General features: G+C 44.1%; 1 protein-coding gene across 1 annotated transcript in view; it reads right to left on the reverse strand.

Moving 5' to 3' along the window:
• Positions 1–26,634, reverse strand: part of UNC119B (unc-119 lipid binding chaperone B) — a 41,206-nt gene that overhangs the window by 13,815 nt on the left and 757 nt on the right. Inside the window, exons 2-4 of the mRNA XM_085636313.1 lie at positions 20,485–20,598; positions 6,029–6,140; positions 5,383–5,555 (exon numbers count right to left, since the gene is read on the reverse strand). Coding sequence (XP_085492439.1) covers positions 5,383–5,555; positions 6,029–6,140; positions 20,485–20,598 — 399 coding nt within the window. The remainder of the gene's footprint in view (positions 1–5,382; positions 5,556–6,028; positions 6,141–20,484; positions 20,599–26,634) is intronic.

Raw genomic sequence — 26,634 nt, forward strand, 5'->3', positions numbered from 1 at the left:
TGAATCTGAATCTTTCTTCGAGGGACTGCGAATCCCACAATTGACAGCAGACCACAACAAGCATTGGTATAGCCAATAGGTCTCGCTTTTGGGACCTTATAAGTTTTGAGTTATGCAGCACAATTTACTTGGTGCAACAACATCAAGTGTTGCATGGCTAAACACTTATACGGTCCCAAAGGCGAGACCTATTGGCTATGCCAATGCTGGTTTACCAGACTGTAGTGACAGCAGGCACATTGATGTGCGCATGTTCACTTCTCATTAGTGGAGAAGTTACGGCATGACGTCATGCCAGGTGAGCGTTGCAGTGGAAGGGAAATACTTTAAGGAGAGTCATTTTCTCTCTGTATTTCTCTTCTCTTTTTGAAAATCAGGAGCAGCAACATTGTCGTGGTGTCACCAGGGCTTTAAGTGGAAGCTTTTTCAATATTATATACAAGCCAATAGTTGCTGCTTATTTATCTTATGCAACTAACAACCATTGACAAAGGCAATAGTCATGCCTGCCTGGTATGATGTTACTTGTTGTATCATATCTGGATGCATTGACAGAAGCAGCAAAATTCAAGTCGGGCGGCACACTATGCTAAGCACAGATTTTTTGCTTACGTGTTTAAGCCCCAACCTAAATTCCATTGGCCACGCCCCTTTGAGAGACTCCCCAGTTTTTTTTCATCCCACTGAAAGCCCTGACCACAGGTATTCCACTGCCATTATTATATCATGAACTGACAACTGTATCAGGAATAAGCCCCTTATGATGAGGAGTAGCATATTGTTTTGGTGGTCCAAGGCATAGCTTCCAAGGAGCAACAATGGTTATTAGGGGGGAGACACAATGTCACATGCAGACCGATGCACACAAATAAGTGCACGAGGCACTTCATTGCCTCAGCTCTGGATCCACACCCAGCTTTTGTACATTTTAAACAAACTATTTGAGGGAATGTCAAATTTGTTAAGAGTGGTAATGTGACCGTTATTATAGGCTATAAGTCCCATAAAAGATGCATCCATAACAATGCGAATACTACAACAAAACACACTCGACCCAAAGGAATTGGAGAGCTATGCATGAGCACCAGTTACATTACACAAGCACACATTCATTGTTTGAAGGCACGGGGGAGTAAGTGATTTGCCTAGAATCACAAAATGAGCAAATGCAGAGACTCGAAGCCCGTTCCCCAATCCCAAAGGTGGCAGCTCTGGTTGTTGTGCCTTATCCTCGTTGACAGCCCTTATGAAGGATTAAAGTACTCTTAGGAGCTATGACAAATTACCGTGATTCCAGTGAATTTATTACCGCCCCATCGTAATGTTAGCATTTCTCCATATCAACACATATCCAATAGTCACCTCGCTCCTCGTTTGTCCTTCCATTAGAGCCCGACCCTGTGCATGCAGCAGAGATGTTATGTTAAAAGATATTTATTCAGCGCACATTCACCAAACGGTTTCTTGGCGCTAAGCAGAGTCAGACAGTTGAAAAGAAGAGAGGATAGAGAGGAAAGAGAAGTGTTTTAATTATAAGCTTGAATGAACAGCCAGGTTTTAAGAGTGGATCTGAACTGAGCATAAGAAGATGAGCGAAGATCAAAAGGAAGGGTGTTCCAGAATTGAGGCGCCAGGAATGAAAAACAAAGACCACCGTGTTTCTTGCGCTTAAAAGAATAAGGCGTCAGAAGATTCAAGTTTGAGGAACGTAGTACACGAGAGGGGGTATAGCGTGACAGTCTAGACCTAATAAAAAATGGGCCAAGATCCCAAAGGGCTTTAAAAATGGTGCATCCTAATTTGAAAAGGCAACGTTGAAAGACTGGAAGCCAATGAAGATCCTTCAAAATGGGTTTCACATGATGAAATTTAGGCTGGCCGTGTACAAGACGAGCGGCTTGGTTCTGTACCAATTGAAGTTGGTGTAATTGATAGGCGGGAATGCAAGCATAGAGAGAATTGGCAAAATCAATACGCGACATCACCAAGGCAAGGACGGCCTGAGTCCGGGCCTCAAGAGTCAGAAATCTGGAAATGTTGCGAATTCTTCGAAGATGGAAGAAACAAGCAGATACCACCGATTTAATCTGTGCTTTCATCGAAAGATCGCAACTGATTACAATTCCCAGACTCTTGACTTGATTTCGTAGGAGATGGAGAACGACCCAGGGCGTCTCCATCTCCATCAGAGTTCTGGGGACTGTTCAAGAAATGACCCGAAAGACGGCGGCTTCCCTGGGGCCGGCAGATCGCAAACAACGCTCTCCGGGCGAGAAACATCTTCAGTGTCAAAAGATTCAGCCAGAGACACGACCCACGGTTGCATGGAGGCTGCCATATTTAGTGAGGCAAATGGTGTCAGACTGCTAACCAGAGTAGAATTTTAACCGGCACTTAACTTGGCCGCCGAAGTAATCTAGAACCACCTTCAAACTGAAGACTTTCCGATTCATAATATGGCCGTCGTCAGCGATCCGATCCTTCTTTTAAAGGGTTTGCTGACTATACCCACATCCAACATGGCCGTCGAAGTAGTAGCGAAACCGCTCTATCCTTTGCAGGATCGGGCGTGTTTTACCCTCAACTAAGATGGACGTTCGCTAAGTCCTTTTGCGTAATTTTAATCGCACTAACGCGTCTCACCCTCGACAGAAGTTCTTAGAAGTGGGTGGGAAAGCAGCAATTTAGGTTGAGTATCAGCAATCTGCATTCGGTGTCGCGACGTTAGGGATGTTTGCGATTGTGAGTGTACTCAAGGTTCTCGATGCCATGACCACATCATAGGGCATATTTACAAGCTCCAAAGACCTACCCCGCAACAAAACACCAGGGATTGACGGATTGCCAATAGAGTTTTATGTAACGTATTCAGCATTACTAGGTTCCACATTTACAGAGACTGTATCAAGTCTTGTTGGGAGACTGGTTCCCTTCCGCCTACTTCACTGCAAGCAATAGTGGTCTCACTGCCGAAACCAGGCAGGGACAGCAAAGAAATGGCAGGATGTCGCCCCCTTTCACTATTAAACACGGATTATACGATTTTAAGCGAGTTATTGGCAAATAGGGTCCTCCAATTCATACCAAAACTAATCCACATGGATCAGTGTGGGTTTGTGCCTGGAAGATGCACAGCCCTTAATATTAAAAGATTACACAAAGTCATGACACGAGCAACCAGTGGCTGGTTCCTTATTTTCTAGGTTTACACTAGTTACTTGACTTGTGCCACACTAGAATTCACAGAACTTGGCATCCAAAAGTGGGACTGTTAAATCAGGGCTAATTAACACTCTCGCTACCGAACTCAGTGAGTAATCAATATTAATCCCTTTAGTTCCACATTTGTGCATATACCAAAAGCATTTACAATGGCGTGGTCATGCTGATAAAGATTGTATAAAGGATTTTAAAAAGTTGCCAACCCATGCGTCCTTCATAAAGGTGTTTTAGATATCTCTAACGGGTGTCGAATTTAATAAAATATCTACTTGTACATGGGGCAGGTTGCTTCATAAATCTACTTGTCCGTAACAAAACCCACTTGTCCCTTTTGTGCCATGTAATGTGGCGACAAATTATGGCAGCAATCTCATTATAGAAGAGCTCTGAAGTAGCCTCTCTGATTATGCCAGGGCACCTTCCATAGTAGGGTTTGAATACTAGCAATTCCCTTATGTTGCCACGTTTTCGCAAATTTACATACTGGAGCTGAAGGTAATTGAAAGCTTTAGTTCCAGAGTTGGAATGCCCTTTTGAGTCTGTGCAAACCTACTAACTTGGGTCTTTTAAGGGTTTTCACCAACTCTTCTCTAATCTTTTCCCATACGTAGAAAGGTTTGAAATATACTCACGACAGTGGACATAAAACTTCTTCCAGACTTTTGAATAAAGGTGGTAGAAGGGAAAGTGAACTTGCAAACACTCAGATTTTTGCATGAGCAAATCTACACATGCATATTCCTCATGCTAAAATGCAGTTCACAAATATTTTCTAGGAATACTAATTCTTGGCCTACTTGTCTAAAGTCTTGTGAATTCATGAAAGCCTCATATCTGCACTTAATGCAAGGACATTGGTGCACTTTTGAGACATTTAATAATTGGGCCCTAATTGGGTCTGGTGTTAACAATGGCCTTTTGTGTTTACTAAAATTCTCTCTCTGCTAGATTCACTGAGAGTGATGACATTCTGTTGTTTTACAAGGAGCATATCAACACACTGTCATTTTGTTCAGTGCCAGGAACTACTGTGGCAAAGTATGCTGTTTGAGACCAAAAACTATTTTTGCTTTTGCCAATGTTTGTTATAATGGTGAGAGCCTGGCAGCTCCCACACCAATAAGGTTTGACAAAAACCGTGCCAAAACAAGTCATGTATTGACAAAACCTACAGGCTGACCAACAATTTCAGACTTACTGGCTTTACCAATGCTTGTTTATTTTTATGTTTCCCATAATCTTATTAAAACTGGTTACACTGATTTTCCATGATGAATATTTTTGGGAAATACTAGCATACATCAACACATTTTACTAAATGATGCTGCAAAGAAATGGTACCTCAAATTTCACAGTAGTTTAGCTAAATGTTTTTGCATTTTTTTAAGTGAATTTGTTTTTTTAAGCAAAGAATCAATCTTGCTTTCAAGCGCCTGCAAATATTTGCCTCTAATCAGAGATCATTCTGGGAGCATTATAAATAGCCTCATATTGATAAACATTGAAAATGTGTGTTCACATTTTTATACTGGAACCACTGTCAGTAGTGCAGTGTGAGCCTACAACATTTACTTAGAGTGCTCACCCTAATAATAAAGGTTTTGCATTCATGAACCATAAATACAGGTTTTAACAGCATTAACACATGGAGATAAATATTGCCTTAGCTATAGGCAATGCCTTACTCTCATCCATAATAAGGTACTGTAAACAGGCAGCCAAAGGGTTTGTGCTGTAGGGGTTGGGCCTACTTGTCCCAAGGACAAAATACACATGAAAACTTGTTGCCCTTGACACCAAACAATATGCCACGGGCGTCGGGCTATAGGAATTCCACATCCCTGCTCGAAGGGTAAAACTTACCTAGTCAGCGTGAAGCTATGCATTCTCATTTACAAATGGTCACTGAATCAAAAAGCAGTAGTACAAAATGGACTGACTTTCTTCAAAAACGGACTTTCAAAGATTGCTTTCTAGATACCACAAAACCCAACCTCGAAGTACAAATTGATCCACATCACAAGTACTTAATGTGTTATTCAGGACATCTTTACATCAGTTTGCAGAAGTAGTTTCTTATTCGTGGATACTTGCTACTTACAGCCACCAAGAAAGTATACATTTACTCAATTTTCCAATAGATGGTGAAAAGATTCATACCAAGGTCCTCTGAGAGCTGGGGAAACTCGTAGATGTGTTCACAAGTGTTCCTACTATTCGGGATACAGAATCCAAAATCAAAGTCGAAGCTTTTTAGCACATGGTCTCGGAAGTAATGCCTTTCAATCATTCGGAAATTGGTCACTGGTTTGTCTCCAACTGTGAATTCAACTCTGTAAACCAGGTCAAAAATAAACTCATTAGGTAAAGGACACCAAGGATCTTCTCACTCGTCTAGCACACCTCTTTTGCCCAAGTGAGACCACTTGACACAACAACTAAATTATTGCACTAGTATGAGCTATAGTCTGGTGCTTTCATCTGTTAAACCAGACATAACTACCACAAAGACTTGTGGCCAAGAAATCAAATTAATAACATTCCAAGATTGGTTTCATAGTGTGCATAAAAATGAGCAAGTCTCACCCGTAGTAGGAAACAAGTATTTAAGGACAGGCTCAATTCAGATCTCCCAGGGTAAGGAAAGACCGCTTTAGCTTTTCCAACACAAATTCAGTCACCCGGGGAGGGGGGTGGGGCGGGTTTGGTACTGTCCTCTGCCATGCAGGAGGTAAGAACTGGGAGGGGGTTATAAGGTGGTATTAGAATTTAAGAACTGGCAACGACCGGGATCAAAATTACTTACGTTGCCCCGACTGTACGGAGCCGGAGGAAAGCTGGAGTGAACTGATAGCGTACAAAACGACCCGCGCTTGTATCAGGGTCAACATTATCTTCTTCGCCATCCTCATCTTGTTCTAGAACATAAATAAAAAAACGTTTGGTTGTTGCATTTATATTACCACAGAAACAAAATACTGGCAGGGAAACCAAATCACAGAACAAAAGAAAGACCTACCAGAAAAAAAGCTGTTTCTGGTGGAAAGGGAGCAGAAATACCTTCAGAGGTGCACAGATTGAAGAAATGCAATCATCTCATATTTCAGTATTTGCTTTCTTCTACACTATTTTCTGCAGTCAAATTATCTTATAGGCTGACGTCAGTAACATTGCTGTTTATTTTGCTAATAGTCTTAGAACAAAATAGTATCTTACAATGAAGATGAAGAAACACAAACTTAGCACAGAACTGTACAGCAACTCTTAAAATCTAAAATTACAATTTTTATAACTAAAATCAATCCTTGCTGTTTGCAATGCAGACATGAAAGTCTTATTGAATGGTATAATCCACACAAAAGATTTTGCGCTATCCCGTTTGATTAGGTAATGTATAAGGGTAAAACTTCTAAGAATTTGGGGTAGGAAATTCGGGGGGGAGGGGGAACAATGGGGTCATTCATCCTGCAAGTACAATACATTTGAGATTACAGTCTTTACCAATGAAGTGAACTGGTTTCTCGAACCAGAGTCCTTGTTTGGGTCAGAATTAAGTTTGCCATCACAATGATCAGCAGGTAAACAAAAAGCACACTTCTGCTAAAGCATATTAGTCCACTTTTGTGTCCTTCACTCCCCTGCTGTAAGTCCTAACCCATTATCAACAGACTGATGTCCTTTGCTGCCCTGCAAACGGTGCAATTAAAATTGGGGAGGGAGGGGAATGGGAATAGATGAGCTACTTATGCACTGATCTGGGAAACTCACAAGCTCCAACGAAGACCAGAGAACTCTTCTTGAACCCGCTGTTACTTTGACCTGGTGTTGATGAGTAACAACTATTTTATAAGTGTTTGGCTAGAGGGAGACCTCAGATATACAATGTCAAACATTGGCAACGCAGTTCTTCAGACTACCCAACTATATTCTAGCCATGACTGACCGAACTAAGCATCATCCACACTCTGGTAGCCAGTCAGACTCAAAGAGACTCCCTGTATAGATTCAAACTGACCAGCGATGGGGCAGATGAACAGTGGGCACACCGCAGTTGGATAGCTTGGGCTCAGGAGTGGAGGAACTCTTCGGATACACCCAGGCTCTGCACAGAACCAGATAAGGAAGTGAGGAACTACTCTGCAGCTACAACCTTTGGGTCTTTGGCACCCCTACTCCGCAAGTTCTTCCACAAGTCCCTACCTTGCATGCACTTCAACAAAAAGGAAGGCAATCCATTACCACAAATTTTTACTTATTCAATATGCAATAGTGCCTTGTATTAATGTCTTGCCAATAACCAAATAAATGCTCTGAAATAAGTCTGCCTGCAGGGCTCACTGCATTTATGTCCTTAACTAACCCTACATCTAAGTAGTCTTACTCACTAAAACATCTGTTACAACATAAGTATTTGGTAGAAATAACTCCCAGCTCCACTATACACATATAGCTCCAAGTCAGAGGTCTCCAAGCTTTTTAATGCCATGCAAATCCCTGTGCAGAAACATTTCATTGGGCGTTGCTCGAATTACAAACATTTTTTCAAAAAGTCTATTAAACTGGTAGCTCTAAACATTTTACAATTAAACCACTGTAACTATATTCAGTTATAACTCTGGTTTCAGAGAAATGCAATACTTTGTAAATACAGTACATAGACTGAATGGGCTTTTCAGTAAAATTACTGGTAAGTTACTTTTGAGATTTTTCTTACTCAGAGTAGTATACCTGGACACTACTCTAGGACATTTCCTGTAAACAGGTAAGAAAAATCGTTTTTGTTAGTTAGTGCAATTTTAAAGAATTTCTTTAGGTTTCCAAACTCCACACTTAAAAACTTTTCCAACTCAATGTTATCCTATGGAGGAAAATAGTGTCATCAGTTTTAAGGTAAGTATTTAGTAGTGGGAGTTACGGTTCTGGGGGTAGACTCCGGGGTCCCCCAGGATGAGGGATGCACTCTTGTTACACCCTCAGCGGCACTAGTGCGGCCGGGTGAAGAGTGCTGAGGCCCAATGTTATCCAACGGGGGATAGGGGGCCTCCGGTTGGGGGCTGCTGACGAGCAGGCCACAAGGCTGTGGGAGCCACTGGTGTTAAGCTCAGGGCAAAGAGGGATCCGGTTTAGCACACAGTGTGCACCCGTAGCAGCGGCTGGGTGCAGGGTGCTGTTTTGGCGTCTGGTGTCCTGTTTTCAATAGGGATTTTCGGTTTTGGTTTTCAGCTGCAGGCTCGGTCCAGGAAGACTTCCGGGATGAACCAACAGCTGGCCAGGTAAGTTGGAGGGCTCGAGGACATAGGTGCACCTCGGGATCTTTTCTCCAGGGCACCTGGATGCAGGGGTGTCTTTAGAGATCAAATTTCACCTTACCGGGCCACTCGCAGTTGGGGGGAGGTCTCCGTGAGAAGGCTGCAGGCAACGCTGGGGAGTCCTGGAGGGGTTAACTCACGGTGGACTCAGAATCTGGAGCGCTAGGGGACCTCGCTGGGACCGGTGGGCCACTCAAACTCGGGCCGTAGGCGACGGGTGCAGTGGTGGTTCCAGGCGTCTGGTTTCTTTTTCCTCAGCAGGCTCCGAGTCTTTCTTTATTGTTTCTTCTGAAGAGAGCTGCTGTTCACAGGAGATCCAGTTTTTAGGTCTCGCCTTGCTATCGCGTAAGCGATTGCAAAGCGAGACTATAGAATACGGGTTTCAAAAAGGCTCCCAAAAAGCGGATTGCATGGCTAGCACGCGCACAATCACGCGCATCGTGCCGCCATGCAATCCGCCCTTTGGGAGCACTTCAAAGGGTCCGCTCCCCCGCCCCCAAGCGCGCGCGCGCCACGCTCCGCCGGGCTTGTTCTAAAACTACCATGGGATCAAACTTACTGGCTAAAAATCCATGCGAGACCATTGGTTAACAGGAAGCCGGTTGGGCCAATCAGAAATGACTATTCATTGAGTGTTTGCTGATTGTTCCTTACTTCCAGGTGTGCTCCATCTTAAAACAAGAACGAGTGGGTGTTTTTTTTTCTTTTTCTTTTTATGTGAAAAGAGGACAGGATACCTTCTGAGCAGCACATTTGTTTTAGCGGTGGTTTGCTTTCAAGATGGAGATTTTTCAACTCATGGGTAGGTGCTCAAGTGGAAGAGGCGGTCGAAGTGATAAGCAAAGTAATGTATTGTATTTGGTTCAGGAACATTGCACCACCCTTCTCGCAAGTCCTCCCTCCCTGTCCCAACTTTCAGGATTGTGTGTGGCCGCCCTAAAACGTTTTCTTGGAATGCGTCGTCGATGTGCAAAGGGCTTAGTCTGTCTGAACCGCAGGTGCTAACCTTCGCGTGAAACGAAATGAATTCTGGGAATTGTCGTCTTCTTTCTTTCGATTCCATAAAACTAGCACCCCTTACTGAGGCCTTTTGTGTATAAAAAAATGCAGCTCTTTCCCAGTCCTGCATCTCGAACAATCCTCGACAACGGGCTTTTTGCGTTGTTTAAAGACGTTTTTTGGATGTGGTGCCGTTCATCCGATGGCTTCTGTAAAATAATGATTTGCAGACGAAAAGGTCAGGACCGGTTACGGTGCAGTAATGGTCTGGAGTGAGGGGGGGGGAGGCTTGAATTTTGGGTATATGTATTGGTGACAAACCGTTTAGCACTTGATTGATAGAAAGCATTCTTTCTATCTTCTAGAGGCGTCTGACGACGAAATGAGTTCTATGAAAAGGGATGCAATGTGTGTCTTGCCCTCTTCGTCATAGAGTTTCTAACGGTCAATACATGTGATTTTTAGGTCTCACCTTGCTTCTAAATGTAATATTATGTTTACTTGGCACCAAATGTGATTTTTGCACTTAAATTTGATTTGTGCAGCTAAAGTTTGAGTATTTTTGCCCACCAGTGAATCCTGGCAATCATCAAGAGTGTGAAAAGTACATCTCCCTCAGAGACACAGAGGCGCCTGGGCACATCAGGGTTCACAGGCGGACGTTTTCCGTACTCCGCTTCCGGGGCCAGCAGCACACTCGATCCCAGAGCTGATGGCACATTAAACTGTGTGTTAACGTTTCAGTAACACATAGCCGGCATCCGCGCGCGAACCTCACAATTATTCCATAACAAATAGGGCAGCGTCACTGTATGGATCCTCGAACTGGCTGCTGGGTGTCCTTGGCGCACATGTTTCTTTTACTTAATCCTCCTAATGTTTGTACACTGTGTCCGTGTCTTTCAGGGCGATCTTTTGGCTGATTTTGTGGATTGTGACACTCTGGGAGACACCCGTGCAGGCTTTTTGATATGCAATAATTTACCCCATTCATAAATGGCGTCTCCCTGGTTCATTCACGTGGCCTCTCTCGTTATGTCTCATTGTCCTCTTGTATGTTGCTAGCCTTTGACTCCATTAAGAGTAGGTGGTTAGAAAACTCGTGTTAACTTAGTTCTAAATAAATACACCCTTAAACCACAGGGGTTGACACTTCTAAGTGCTATAAATAACAGATGTTCTCATCACCGTTGGAACTGGCTTTAGTTTATTGTTCGTGTAAGACAGAAAGGCCGAATTGTCCTTGACGTGCACATCCCGCCAAATGTCAATTATCAACACTAGCTGGGCATTAGGAGACATAATGTGGCACTGGGCTGAAAATGTGAAAGTGGACCATGTAACTAGCTACTGGCAGGCAAAAGGCAAGATATGGTGTGTCAGGTCAAATTAAGAGTTTTCAACAAAAAATCATGAAAGCCACATCCAGGCCAGTTATATGACCACTAATTAAATAATTATTACAGTAATTCTATGTTCATTTATCTTACTTAGATAACTTGAAAAACTGTCCTGGATTCAGGCCTTGTTTTCTCCTGTCCCCTTCGCTGCCCCCGTGATTCGGTGCCTTTTTCTCCTTCTGTCCCCTTCGCTGCCCCGTCACACACCACACATCCACAACCACACACAAGCACAACCACAAGCACACAACCACAAGCACACAACCACAAGCACACATCCACAAGCACACATCCACAAGCACACATCCACAAGCACACATCCACAAGCACACATCCACAAGCACACATCCACAAGCACACATCCACAAGCACACATCCACAAGCACACATCCACAAGCACACATCCACAACCACACCGTCAGTGCACACTTTCACCAGGCACAGACACCACCAGCCGTCAGTGCACGCTTCCACCAGGCACACACCACCAGACGTCAGTGCACGCTTTCACCAGGCACACACACACCACCAGTGCACAATTTCTACAGGCACAAACACCACCAGCCATCAGTGCACAATTTCTACAGGCACAACCCCCACCAGCCATCAGTACACGCTTCCACCAGGCACACACCACTGGACGTCAGTGCACGCTTTCACCAGGCACACACACACCACCAGCCATCAGTGCACGCTTTCACCAGGCACACACACACCAACAACCGTCAGTCAGTGCACGCTTTCGCCAGGCACACACCACCAGCCGTCAGTGCACGCTTCCACCAGGCACACACACCACCAGCCGGCAGTGCACGCTTCCACCAGGCACACACACCACCAGCCGGCAGTGCACACTTCCACCAGGCACACACACCACCAGCCATCAGTGCACACTTCCACTAGGCACACACACCACCAGCCATCAGTGCACAATTTCTACCGGCACACACACCACCAGCCATCAGTGCACACATCAATTGTTAACGCATCCACAATTAACTATTGTAGCAATCGCAGTAAGGCGCACTTTACTTTTAAACATATTCATCTAAAGCGCAGCATGCCACCATTGCTACAAAAAAAAATACACATTTTTTTGGCCTACAATTTATAGACTTTTGTAGCAATTGGTGTTGCAATATTTAGCAATGCCAATAGCTGAAACTTAATTAATGCGAGACCTATTGCATTGCAAATGCTTGTTCTTGAAGGCATTCAGTCCTCCCAGGGGCTCTGGAGGTCGCTGGCTGCAGGACAAGACAATTTTTGACGCAGGATCTCTGGAAACTGCAGACGGGCCGGTAGAGCTGGGGCCAAGTCAGTTGTTCTCTGCAGTCTACTCTGCTGCGCCTCTTCTTTTGTCCTTTTTCTTCTTAGGTTGCGGGAATGTGACTTCTTCGTTCAGGGCTGCCCCTTAAATACTATATTTAGGGGGTGTTTTAAGGGTCTCGAGGTCAGTAGTCAATGGGCTACTGACCACAGAGTGACTACAACCTGGGTGTGCTCACCCCACGTGGAGGAGCGAGCACATTTCCTAATCCTGATTGGGGAGTGCCTGCCATCTGCTAGATGGCGGGCACTGAAGAGAGGGCTTCACCTCGCCTCCCCCACCTGAGGGGTGGAGTTGGCAGAGGTGGGCACACCTTCTGAGCTGGCTATTTTTTCCCCGCCTGTCTTCCCGTCGAAAAGGAGGGGAGACGGGAAGGGGGCCTGCTCCTGATTGCAGGAGAGGCTGGGGGGGTCGCATTACAAAGGCTGCCAGGCCTTTGCAGCTCCCCTGCCATAGATGGCTCTTCCTGGCCTGACGGAGTTGAGAACACCTCCACCCAGGAAAGGCTTTGTTTCTGAGCTCAGGGAGCGAATGCTTCTACCCTAGGGGTCCAGAAACATGTCTTGTGGTGGCAGGCTGGTGTGTACCAGTCAGGGAACCCACCAGAGGCTGGTCATTTTTCAGGGGGGCTTCTATAAGATGCTCTGTGTGTGCATTTTTCATTAAATCCCACACTGGCATCAGTGGGGGTTTAATGTGCTGAAGTTTGATACCAAATGCCTCAGTTTTCAGTCTAGCCATTCTGCTGCTGGGGCGTTTGTAATGACAAGCTCCCAGCACCATATACTCTTAATGGCAGCACTGCACTTACAATGTCGAAGAATGGACTTAGACACTGTAGGGGTACAGGGCTCATGCACCTGTACCCTCACCACTGGCAGAGGGCAGGGTGAATGATCTATGCCAGGGCAGTGGGTTGTTGGCATGGCACACAGGGATGTGTGCCGTGTGGACTATTCACTTTGTTCTGCACCAAAACACGCAGCCTGCAAAGGCAGTGTGTGTGTGTAAAGGTACAGGGCCTCGAAGAGTGGCACAATGAGTGCCGCAGCCCTTGGAGGTCTTCCCTGGTCACAGTGTCCTGGGTACCTCCATTTACCAGGGGCTGACCTGTAGCCAGAGATGCAAATTGGGTTAGTTTTGGGGAAAGAACACAGGCCCTGGGAACCGGATTGGCAGGGACCAGGTACCCAGGGCACATCAAGTGAAAGTGCATCACTAGTCTGGCAAAAAGTTTGTGTGTGTGTGTAGGGGGGGGGGGTTACTGCAACAGAAACCATTTTTCCTACAGGAAGGTTGTGCCAAATAATAGGATTCAATGTAGTCGCCGTACGCCTCCATACAGCACAGCATACAATTTCGATTACTTGAATCGAAGCCTACCTCACAAAGCCCCATTTATTTTTGGATTACGGCGTCCATTTCTGATAGATGAGAGTATCCCACTCCGTGCTCATGTGAACTCAATAACAAAACTAAAAGAAATTCACATGTGGACGTTGGGAGTTCATAAGGGGCATATAGTCTGCATAAAACAAAATCTTGAGAGCACACACACGGATCTCAATGCCCTTCATGGCAGGCCTAGAATATACCCTAAGTACCTAATTTAGGAACTCTGCCTCCAATCCAGCCCAGCCCTTTCAATGGCCCGGATAAGAGAGCCCCACCCCACACAGTAAAGGCCTTCTTGGCATGAAAGCATGTGCCCACAATCTCATCTTGGCCATTCCGAATACTGTCAGCTCAGGGCTCATCAAGTTAAGTCTACCAGCAAGTACTTGGGTGAAAATTCTCATATCAGTTTTCAGTTAGGATAGAAGTTTATAACTGGCACTAAATAAGGGATCTTTAGCCAACTGTTGAGACTCTGGCCTGGTTTGTCTTGTAGTATACTATTGGGAATCAGTCATTCCACCTCACTCCTCACCCTCTTCTCAGTGGGGCTCTTCCAGTGCAAATGTTAGATTACTTTTGCAATTTCTTCCTCAAGCGATACCGCCGCCTAGTTCAGTGCTCTAATTCACAGTCAACTTGTCAACTGTGACATCAGACAACAATTCAGAAACCTAATGTATGATCTGAGGACAAGTGGAATCCTATTAATGGGTAAAGAACTTACCATTTTTAGGTCTCGCCTGAGCCAGCGCATGCGCTGCTCTGCGAGATATTTAGTATTGGGGTTTCAAAGTGCTACCAGAGGCTTTTGCTGGTCTCAAGCTTGCGTTCACGCAAGCGGCAGCTGCCATCTGCCTCCCGTCCAGTGCGATCAGTTCCACTTATTCCTGCTGCTGCACGCGCGCTTTGCGCGAGGCGCGAACGCTTGTTGGTATAGAGATTATTTTATTTACAATTGTAAACAGATCACATGCACGCATCTAATGAGGTGAGACAAGTCACACTTTGGGGAAGACCACTCTAAACATCGCTTTTTCGTGGCACATTTCCCAGAAACGAGGTAGCCATGTTGGAACAGTCAAAATCCAGTCATAGAGGAACAGGATAGAAGAAAGACTTACATTTGACCAGAAATGGTTTCCGGTTGCGCTCCTTTACGTCATACGCATCGCATTCTGTTTCTAAGTGATGCGCGCTCCCCCCTTTCCAGCAGCACGTGCGATACATCATGTGACCGGGGCCTTGAGTTCTCTCACTGTCCCAATATGGCGGCTTCAGGTGAGCGCTGGCGGACGTGGTCGGTGCCCGGGGTTTATTGCCTCGTTAGGAGAGAAAGGGGGACGGAGTTGGTTTCTTGGAGCTTCGCGGAGCTTGTCCCAGGGGTTCTTGGATACAGCACGTTTAGCTTGGAGGTGCTTGGCAGCTGGGCAGGGTCAGTAAGCTTGTGCACTACAAACCCCATTGCCGCCCACCCCACCCCAGGAAAAGTAAGCAGTCCCATTATGGATACTGATGCAGTGCAGGGGTGGTGGGCTCAGGACGGCGGCATGACAGTAAGCCTCTCCCCATTATGGGCAGGGTCTGACAGCATAGCACGACGTTTGCTCAAAATCGCCGTGAGGTTCATAACACTTGGCCATGGTTTATTGGAGAGACCCGATAGCAGCACTGTACAGTAATAGAAGGACTCTTTTCCCACCCTCAATTTGTATTCAGCAAAACCTGTCTTCTGGAAAGCGTGGAGCCTGACCAAATTCTAACAAGTTTCTTCAGTAACAAGAATCTAAAATAGTGAACTCTTGATCTTCGTGTATTTTGTTATAGTTTTGTTTAGTGCAAGAAAACATTTAGTGAGATTGGTATGAAAATCGCGCTTTGCCCATTATCTCAGTCCACAATCGCGAGGTGCTTAATGATTTATTTCGGCTGTTGTCGTTCATTGTTCGTGAAATCAGGTTGTGGTTTGCTCAAAGAGAGTGTCGGTTAAGGATAAATGACACGCATTGGTATCAACTGCCAACTCCATCTTTTCTGAATGGATTTGCCAAAGTGTTTTTACGAACATATGCTTCCAACTTAATTTGTATTGTGAGTGTGTGTATATATATATATATATATATATATATATATATATATATATATATATATATATATATATTTGTTGAGTTTTTTATTTAATTCGAACTAGACCCGAGGTAGCAGAGCGCTTGACATGAGCACCAGTCTTGTTACAGAAAAACTCATTCATTTTTTTTGTTAGGCACTGTAGAGCCTTTCAACATAGCTTAAAAACATTGAAAAAGCCAATCGCTGTGGCCCAAAAACGTATAAAGGTCCCAAAGGCGAGACCCTATTGGCTATGTCAATGCTTGTTTTCTTTCTAAGCAGAGTAAAGCATACTCCACTTATGGTGTAAAAAACACATTAAGAACTCACTTAGCCCCAATTAGTTCCTGTAGAAGAAGGGAACTGTGACCCATCATAGCAGATTGCAATATCCCTTATGGCCACCGCTAATTTCATTTGAACTTCCCAAGCCTTTTTCCTTCTCCGAGCCTATTCTCTCAGGTGCAATCTCATGCAGGCCTTGCCAGCAGCCCCTACTGTCTTGTAAGAGATCACTAAGCCTTCATTGTCGAGAGGAAAATCTACAATTAACAACTGTCATGAGGCATTAGTAAAGATGTTCATGCACCAGAGTTGCGTAATTGGTCCCATGATCCCTAAAGCTAAATACAGGAGTATAGGAGAATCCTACGAGCTAGTACCAAGCAAAAAATCTGGAACAATAGAAACTAACTAGGAAGAAATCAATGTGATAACATGAGCCATGTACGTACAACACAAAACGTAGTCCCTTTAACAAGGATACAAGTGTCTCCACAGGAGTGTGATCTTCTAGTAGATTTCTGAGAAGGGGCCTGTCCCTAGCAAAGACCACACCAGGCCATCCAGATTTGTCCAGTAGAGGTACTATAGTCAGATTGCAATCTCTCCCCAGTATCAACCTAGTTCTACCAATGTCAGTAAGAAAACTAGATAACCTGGAAAGGAAGAGGACATCCACCTATTAAAGGCCTATATTAAGCCAAATTATAAGGGATAAACAGGTAGGCCCATGCCCCATATCCCTGCTCCACACCATTAAGAAAGTAATAGTGTAAGCCATAGAAGAGTATAGGCATTGCAGACGGAGGGGGTTTGAGCCCATAGTAAAGTCACTGATGGTTTCTAGGAGGAGGGTGGGAGTCTCAGGAAATTAACAACCTATTGAGGCAGACCGCTTGCACAGGGTTGTGCCACAGCTAACCAACATGATATTTATCTACTACTTCAAACTGCACTACTGATCTACTTTAGTGGGTGGCCCTCTACATCCCATCCTGGTGGGTGGGGGGTGGATGGACAAATGTACAATCCTGGGCTTCATTTCAAAATCAATGTGAGCTGCCAAGCATTGGGTTAGGTTTATAGCAGGGATCTGGCTATATCTCAATCTATTGCCTCCTCCGGTACATGATCTTCGCCCAGCGTCTTTTGACAGACTAAGTGGTCTCATTCAACAGCCAAATAAGTTTGTGTCCTCATATCTAGCAGGGTTTTCAGATGTGGTGTTAGAAGCTTTCACACATTCACCTGGGCAAAAAATATCCATAAAAGCATAGCCAAGAGACTTCAAGTTATTCTTCCAATTCATAGTAAGCAGCACAGTTGTCTAGGCTAAGAGTCCATGGGGGAGCCCCATTTCAAGCTGTGGAAGGAGTGCAAGATAGGTTTCCCTTTTTACACCGGTGTGCATGGCAAAATCTGCAAAGATGACTATCTTCTAAAAAGGAGGGGACAGTTTCTCTGTTTGTTACCATGATTATCTGTCTGGTCCGCTGGTGGTACAAAAGGCAGGCCAAAATAAAATGGTGGGCAGCCAGTCTGAGGTGTATCTCAAACATACCCTGAGGCCACTTTGAAATTCCATCCGTTATTTGAAATTCTGGTCCACTATGTTGAGATGGAAGGGTCCCAGGAAAGATAACATGTATCAGTCTTAATTTATGAAAACTCCTGCGACCCAGATGTTGTTGCATCAACTCCAGTCTTCGAGGCACACAGTCTTTCCATGACAAGACCACACAATTCTTAACCCCAATCTGTTACCTGGGCACTCTGTTCCAGCCCATCGTCAGGTGCACAGATACAACGTTATATAATATAGAGTCTAGTCTGTTCTGAAAAGAGGAAATATCCTTGACTGGGTGCTTCACTTCGGCATTTATTTCTGTTTAACTCCTTTATGTAGCTGCAATGGGTGATTAAGTTATCTCAAGATTGATTTCAGCCTTATTTGTGGCACTACGGATTTTTTTGATTAGTACTCTACCCACTGTGAAAAACACAACGTTGTGTTAAACTGCATGCCACAGAGACCGATTTGCACACCTGAATGTGTTTCCATCTGCAAAAATCTCAGTCACCTAATGCAAGAAGTGAGGGGATGCCGCCGCCCTCCACCACCCCCCAAAACGATTCAACACTAAAATGGATACGGTCACGGACTGGCATATCTACCAGTCAACACTAGAGGGTAGGTCGCCAGGTTATACCGGATGAAAGATTAAATGAACCCTGTGGCACATGTCAAGGTCACAGCACGATGGATGGTGGCCTACCCTTTTGAGATATGGTGACAGCTGTGAGCAAACTAAGCAAGTCTACATAAATCAGAGCCAGACTGGTACACTTTAATTTTCTTCATAGGGTTTATTATACACCTAGACGACTGCACCAAATCGATGCAAAACAACTGTCTGAACACAAAATAAGCTCTACAGATCCTGCAGACTTCATACATCTTGCTTGGCACGTACCCCATATTAAGGCATGCCAGGCTGAGACAGTTTCTATCATTTATGAGATTAAAGACATTCAATTGACCTGTATGTTGCTTCCTCTGATACTGGTATTTGTTGTAAATATCTCTCGGGACAAGAGAAAGCTCAGGGCACTGGTACACACTAGGCACCAGGCTGCGAGAGTCTCGCTTAAGAGCTCAATTCCTAGGACCTATGAATCCCATGGCGATGTGGTCTTTTGTAACAAAAAAAGCAAACACTTATGCATACTGACAGGCTCCGAGGCTACGTTGATACCTAGGTGGGAATAAAGGTTGCAGATGATGGCTCTATATCAAGGGTAGCTGATCCTGAAGTTGATAAAAGGAGATGGATATGCTATAACACATGGCTAGCCTTTCATTACACAGGGATCATTGTTGCGATGTGTGTACATTTTGAAACTGTGGATATTGAGATGCTGATGGACGCTTGATGCTAATTATATGACTTGATACTAGTGTGTATTTGTGGCTTGATATTTATGAATACTGATCAGCCCTGACTGGATTTGTTTTTTTGCAGTTTTTAGTTGTTTTATGTTACTGTTTACTTAATCACAAACTTTAGTAATAAGATTACGTGTTAAAACATGAAATAAATACAAAGCTGTCATGGCAATGCCCCCTCTACTGCTACCGGAGGCACTCCACGGGCCATCGCCCAATACCTAAGCTGCAAATAGACAGTTGTGACCATGGAGATCAGCCGTTCTCCGACCATGATGTGCAACTTCTGCACGCTGCTAATCAGAAAGGAGATCCAGAGGGACTCCCAGTATGGAAAAGCACATCCCATGTGAAGCCGAAGCTCCAATAGTATGCCACATGAATTACGTAGTAAGCAAGTCTGATGTGATATATTTAGTAAGAGCAATTTCAAAACTGCATTCTCGTCGACAGTAAATTTTACCACGCAATTCGTTTTTGGCACAACAGTTTTGCTAAATGGCATATACTGAGCATATCGGTTCTGATAATACAAATATTTTATGGCAGAGTCATGCAGTCAATGCGCATGGAAGAAAGTAGCCAGATATACCACTTATTTTTGCCTTTTCATCCCAACAAGGTACTGATTTGGCCTTAAACATTACTTCTCAGTTCTAACTTCTCCTTTATCTGTCTCGAGCTTTATATATGTGTACTTCTGTTTGCGGGAAACCTCAGCTGTTGCCTTCAGCTCTGGTTCACTATGTCCTCCAGTTCTGGAAAAACTGCCAGGAAAAGAAATCCATTATGCTTCATGATCTAGATTTCTTTCCAAGCAGACCTCACCATCTCGTCATCAAAGTAGTTCTCCTGCCACAAAATGTGGGAACTTATCGCGGGACTCAATTGGTCAGTCTTTAACTTTAATACCAAGAACAGCTCTATGCTACTCTAGAGGAGGCATCATCAGACTATCTAAATCGGTCCCTTTGGCCTCATCAGCGTTTAGCAAGAGATCATCAACTAGGACCGGCTATAAGATCCCTTCTAAGTCTTTAGGATGTTGAAGTACGTAGGGCATTGCATGACTGACTGGTGTTTAATACGTCTTGAGATTTCCTTGAAAAGGATACCAGCTGTGTAAGTATATTCATGTGGTAAAGGAACTCGTTTCCAAGTGTACTTTCTTGGGATCCTGTTTTCAGTTTAAGGTAAACGTTATGGTTATAATGGTAGTCTACAAAAGTTCTCTACCACCAAAGTTTACAACATTATGAACTCTATTGTGGCCAAACAGGAATTTCTTTCAATATGGAATGCCACCCATAACACATTTTGGGGGGGGGGGGGGGGGGGGGGGGGGGGTGGAAGCTAACAATTAAAGAGATGCAGCAAATAAAAAACCAAATATATTAAAAGAAAAAAATTCAAGTTCAGAAGGCACAAGTGTCTTTAGGACAGATTACACTCCTGCCGCTTCACAAATGGAACATAAGTTAATTAAATTACCCGAGGCTGAAGGCTTGGCAATCTCAAAAAGCACTGTTCCAGTTTCCAAGTCACGAATCTTGAAGCGTGTGAAGTCGATGTTGTAGATATTATCTTCAGGTTTGCACAAATAATCTGGGAAAAGAATATGAGAATGAGAAATGACAGTGTGACAAGGGATAAGGATGAGCAATGGGACACTATTACAATGAAATCACGTGCACAACTCACAACCCCCAGCCTGAACCAAATTTGCTGCCCAGCTGTCAGCATGCATTCACCAATCACACGGCTATGCATGAGACACAAACAGAGCAAATCCGACTATAAATAAAGATTATGACGCCAGTTTTGTAGTCAGACTGAAGCAAAACATGGTATGTACAGAGATGAGGCTCCGAATCCAAGTCAACACCCTCTCCACCTCACTTCAATGATACTGCAATTAATCAATATTGCATACAAATGCATCTCAGTCATTTTCACAAATTGCAACTAATTGGCAGCCCATAAACAACAGCTATACTTTGTGGCCTAAACGGAGATAAATAAAAAGGTGGACTGTTAAAACTATTAAATACAAAACCTGGGGAACCCAAGAGTTCATGCAAATTGGGGAGCACAGGGAAGCCAATTACTGTTATATGTGCAGACTCACAAGGACTGTAAAGGGATGTATGCCTATATACATTAGCTGAAACACCCCAGAGTAAATGGGGCAAAGGAGACCAAGTCAATTTGTAGGTTTTTGGCCAAATAAACTTGTATTCGCACAAGAACGATTCACATATCAAACCTTATTTAAAAAGGAAGAAGAAAATCAGTCAGTGTGGTCTTGGTTTTCATACATGAAGTCAGGTCTACAGATCTAGCCTTTAACAGTCAGGCCTGTCTACAAGAACTTTATGTAGGGCGAGACACCCCAAATAGCACTTGGATTAGGACGCATGATGTGAAATGTTAAAGAAAAATAAGTATGCAAATTTTCAGGGCCAGCTCAGTGGAGTAAGTCTATTGAACCGTTGGATTTTCCTGTAAATTGCTTCCTAGTTGTCCTCTCTTGGGTCCCAGTTTTTGACTGGATATTGTCCCATGCATTTTCTTATTGCCTCTGCGATGTGACAGCAGAAGAACATGTCAATGAGTGGCATTGGCTCTCGGAGACCAACAGACAAAGTAGATGTTGCAGAAATACCCAACTAGGGCCTTACGAAAATGATGTACACCAGAAGGGAAAATAGGGGTGCAGCTAGAACTGAGTACAATTAAAGATTAAGGCATACACATGAAATGTTTTATCGCTGCGGCCTGTATCCAAACATCACTTGCTAAAGTTAAATCTAGCTTGGCATACACTGATGCACGAGGCAAGGCTTTTGTGAGGACACGCAAACATTACATACAAATCAGGCCTAATTGTATGGCAAGCAAGAGAAAGACTTGGGGCCTAGAAAACGAATACAATGAATTACAATAGCTGCTAACAGGGTCTGTAGGATTGCCATGTTATTATTAGTCACTAACAAAAATAGCAGAAAAGCAGCAAAGCAGAAGCTTTAATTCTGCTGTCCAGAGAGCAAAATATAGAAAGCAACATTACAAGGCAGCCTGGCCCACACAAGGCTAATGTCGATACAACTGCTTTCCCTTTGGGTAGGTCTCTAACTGAAGCCTTATTTATGCAATGAGGCAGATACAAGATATTGCGTAAACTTCCCCTTCCCATACAGAATCACAGGGAAAAAGGTATAAGACCAAAGCATATTTGGAGATGCAGATACAATGACTGGTAACTTGGGCAAAATTAAAGAAATTAAAGATATGCAAGGATAATACATGGCTTGGCATAGGGTTGTGAGGGGAAATAATCATTCAGCCAATACCATAACTATGATGCAGATAACAGTATAGACATATGCTTTAGGTAGTGTTTACACCAATGATTACATGTAGCAGGGATGTGCACTACAAACATTGTAACCCAAGGCATTTTCTTTTATCATGGCTGCTGATATTACAATAATTTCAATCATTCTGGTACACAAGGTCTGTGCATGAATTGTAAAAGAAAAATATTATATTACATAACACCAGAAAATACATATTCTGAACCTTTCGTGGGCTCAAGTGAGGGTCGACTTCTACAACCCTGCAGAAAACAGGTTCTCTGACACGGTTGTCAGAATCTTAACACTGGATCTAGAGGAGCCTAATTTGTCACAGAAAAATATAAGACACACCAGTCCATGTTCCTCCTCTCCAGCAACATAGTTGATTGATATTTTAATTCCGTTCATAAGGATCCCACTGATGGCACTATGAAAGTAGGAGCTTTTACAGAATTGGAGCCCGCTGAGCTCATGCCTGCTCAAAATACAATATTAGTCTGTATCAGAAACATACTGTCCGGCCAAAATAAGGCAAATGGATGAACCTTCATATCAGAAAGTGCTGATAACTCCAACTGAAAAGACAAAGGTTGTACAACACCAATGCATAGATCCCGAAACCCAAATAGAACATTATAGTTGATGATAGTGTAGCGAATGCTCTAGAAAAAAACACATGGAAACCAACCCATTTTCCAGCCTGTTCATTTGTAAACACAAACAAGCATTTGCAATGCAATAGGTCTCGCATTTACGCGAGTTTGAGCTAATGGCATTGTAAATGACAATGCTTTTTATTTATGTTTTGGATTTTAAAACATAAAAGGCACTGTGATTTACAATGCCAATGGCTTAAACTCTCGTAAATGCAAGACGTATTGCATTGCAAATGCTGGTTTCTGACCTAGAATGAGGTTGTGGGGCTGCTCAGCTCTGCTAATATTGCACAGAAATGCAGCCGCTCATCTGCTGCCTGCACAGAGACAGCACCTAGGACACCTCCCTCCCACCCCCATCGGACCCTAGGCTGCAGGTGTCCCAGGGAAGCCAAGCCACATGTACAAGCACATTTGTTCATACAACTTTTGAAGTAACCCTGACCCTCACTGCAAATCCCAGAGCCGCTAATGCCTACATCCTATGGCCCTGAACAACATAATTCAGTGCCTTGATGTACAGCACCAGGCACTGTCATGAGGCACGCCACTCTGTGTTCCTCAGAGGCACATCATCAAGTTCTCCCCTGAGGTATATTCAGTGGTTAATTTGTACCAGAGTGTGGCGGTGGGACGCGCCAGCATGGGGACTAGGATTCATATCACGATCCCCCCCCCACACAGGCACACCGCTGCTTTTCGACAGCCCGTTCGTTTTGTGTAATCAGTGAAAGACTGGCTCTGCCCTTTTTACACAACACTAATTGTCTGTCGCCTATGGCAGCGTGAGACGCGAGAATGAGGAGTAACGAGAGAAAGAGAAATGTAAGTGTGACTGTGTGTGAGTCAGGGGTTTATATGCGGTAGGTAGTTAGCATCTGCAGTATTTTAAAACAGACTTTGAAATTAACCCTGTCTTTCAAGTGGTCAGGCAGAGACAATGATTTCCTTGTTGACAGTGTATGCGAGAATTATTTAGGTAATCAGAGTCAGTGATGCGTTCTCTGTTACATCTCACACTTTCACTTCTTGTTGTGTGATATATGTTGCCTATCTCGTAACAGTGTCTTTTCCCAGGTGTTTTGTTTCTGCGGTTATGTTTTTCATGCGAGCGCATACTGTGATTGAGCTGCTTTACGTTTGGGGCTGTACTTAGGAAGTGGATTGGTGTCATGACAGCAGCACTGCGCGCTCTGGAGAGGAGGCTGAAGGGAGCGCGAGATTCTGACAGTGCCACTGTCATAAATGTGCTTTTACTAGTGCTCATCCTATCCTTGGCCTCAGCAGAACGATGGCCAGGCATGCGTCAGTTGAAGTTCCAATTCTACGGGAAAATCGGTTGAGGAATTACCTAACTTTTAAAATATGGAAAGGGCCAATGGAAACATTTTTTAGGCGGTAAGGACCCCCACTCTGTTGGAAACTGTCACTCGCTTTGGTTGTTCACAGCCTGGTTTGGTATTCTCAGTGCAGGCAGTGGCAGTAGTGAACGTGAGCTGTGCCACACAGGGGGGGATGGGGGAGTAGACGTCGGACTCCTAAGAAAAAGTGTAGGTACATTACATTGTGCTTCCATGTGACACCTCCTCGTGCACATTTCCCAATGCTTTGTGCACCTCGCATGTTTATAAACCAATGCCCCCCGCTGCACGTCCTCCTGGGCTCCAATGTGTGCACATTTTCCTGTGCTCCAGTATTATACATCAACCTGGGCCGCCTGCTGGTGTCTCGTGTTTTGTTAGGTTTTGTTAACTAGTCTCCTTTTGTTATGTACTACTATGGGTCCACGTGCATAAAGGGCTGCAAACCGGTGACGCCAGCCAATGGAAATGAGGGGAGGGGCCTCAAGTCTCCGTCTCAAATCTACTCTCTTACAATATCTCTCGCCCAGCGAGCAGCGCTTTGCGCTGCAACGCCATGCAAGACCTAAAAATGGAAGTAGCAGAAAAAAAGACCACCCAAGGAGCACAAAGCTGCTATACTACTCCCCACTGTTTCCCAACATAAAGGGAACAAACTGCTTATTGTTTGAGGAAACTACACCTATAAGACACCTGCCTAAATAAGTTCAGTATAACTTAGTGAGCTACTTTTTCTTGGTGTTCGGGGCAATCAGTGATCAAGCAGGTTATGTCCATTAAGGTGACCTCCATAAGGATACTTAAGTCAGTTGATCCTCGTCGGATTTCCTGGGATCAGAACATCGCTTCTCTTGGCAAGTGCAATCTACCACTATTTCTGTAGATAGATGTGCTCCTCCCAGGTCACAACAACTAAGGCTTCATACAGAATCTAGACTTCGGACTAGTCTGGAGGGAAAACAGCAATGCAGCAGAGGACGCTCATCCTCTGTGAATCAAGGCAAGAAGCCAAGCCAACCAGAAGGCTGCCTATTCCAAACTCCAAACACCTCCTTAAGTCTGGTTGAAGTGTGTACTTTCCTTGTGTCCAGATTCACAGGGCTCTCAGAGCAGGAAGAGCAAGGCTAGTTACATTCCAAGCAGGCTTAGACATGTTTGTATATGGGACAGTAGACAGACCGGTCGGTGCAGGTGATAGTTGGTAGATTACCACCGGCAGCACAGGAATACAGAAGGGGAGAGTTTGGCTCAAGCAGACGGAACCTATAAATAAATGGTCTGACGGTACACCCATGAATAAGTAGTAGCTGCTTAGCTGTTTGCAACGATTACACTGCAATCGGTAAAATTCTTGAAAGCATGCACATTAGCCAGTTTTTTTTTTAAAGGACAACAAAACATTTTTTAACAGCTAATTCCACTGTAATAGATCATAAGCCTAGTGATGGGAAACCACAAGAGGTAGGGTTTCATACACCAACTTCCACAACACACCAGCGTGTGCCTACATGCTGCTAACTTTACCAGCATTCTAAATCACCCGAATGGTTGAAATGAGCATCAGTTTCCAAACATAGAATTTTCATTATCTTCGGGCGTAAATAAAACCATAAAACTGACAGCTGTCACTAAAACCGATTGCTGTTTTTGTTCAGTTTCATTGTTACTAGGATGTGTACAGTCCTCACACTCCGTTTCTTGGCCTACGACACGTGACAAGTCTAGAAATCTAGGTAAACAGATCGCAAAGAACAATTGTTGCCAACAACAGGACACAAACAGGCAAGTTTGGGCCTGTAAACATTAACACCAAGACAGCTGGTAACACCAGAAACACTTTAGGAAAAGTAGTCGTTACTGCAAAAATGGTTTCGCATAGTATGAATTGCATTTCCAGGCTGTAGATCTGTCATTCCACATCCTACTAGTCTAACTGCATAGACAGCCAAACGACGTGCAATGATTACACGCAACATCAAACCCATGATAACTAGGAGCAGGCAATTTCAACCGTGGAAGAACCAGAGAGTCTGCTCCATGGACCAAGATGGGTTGTTATACCAACCTATATATTGCCACCTGCGTTGTCTGGTTGACTGATACACCACACCTCGACAGCCTACCTCAAATTAGTCAGCTTTGCCTATCTCCGGCCTCCAGTTGTTCGCTCTCCCCAGATACTGATAACAAACTGCCCATCTCGTGGTTTCTTTCTAAAGACACATTCAGCTACCTCAACACTATCCACCGCAAACATATACCTAC

This window comes from Triturus cristatus, chromosome 11, assembly GCF_964204655.1.
Source record: "Triturus cristatus chromosome 11, aTriCri1.1, whole genome shotgun sequence".
Lineage (NCBI taxonomy): Eukaryota > Metazoa > Chordata > Amphibia > Caudata > Salamandridae > Triturus > Triturus cristatus.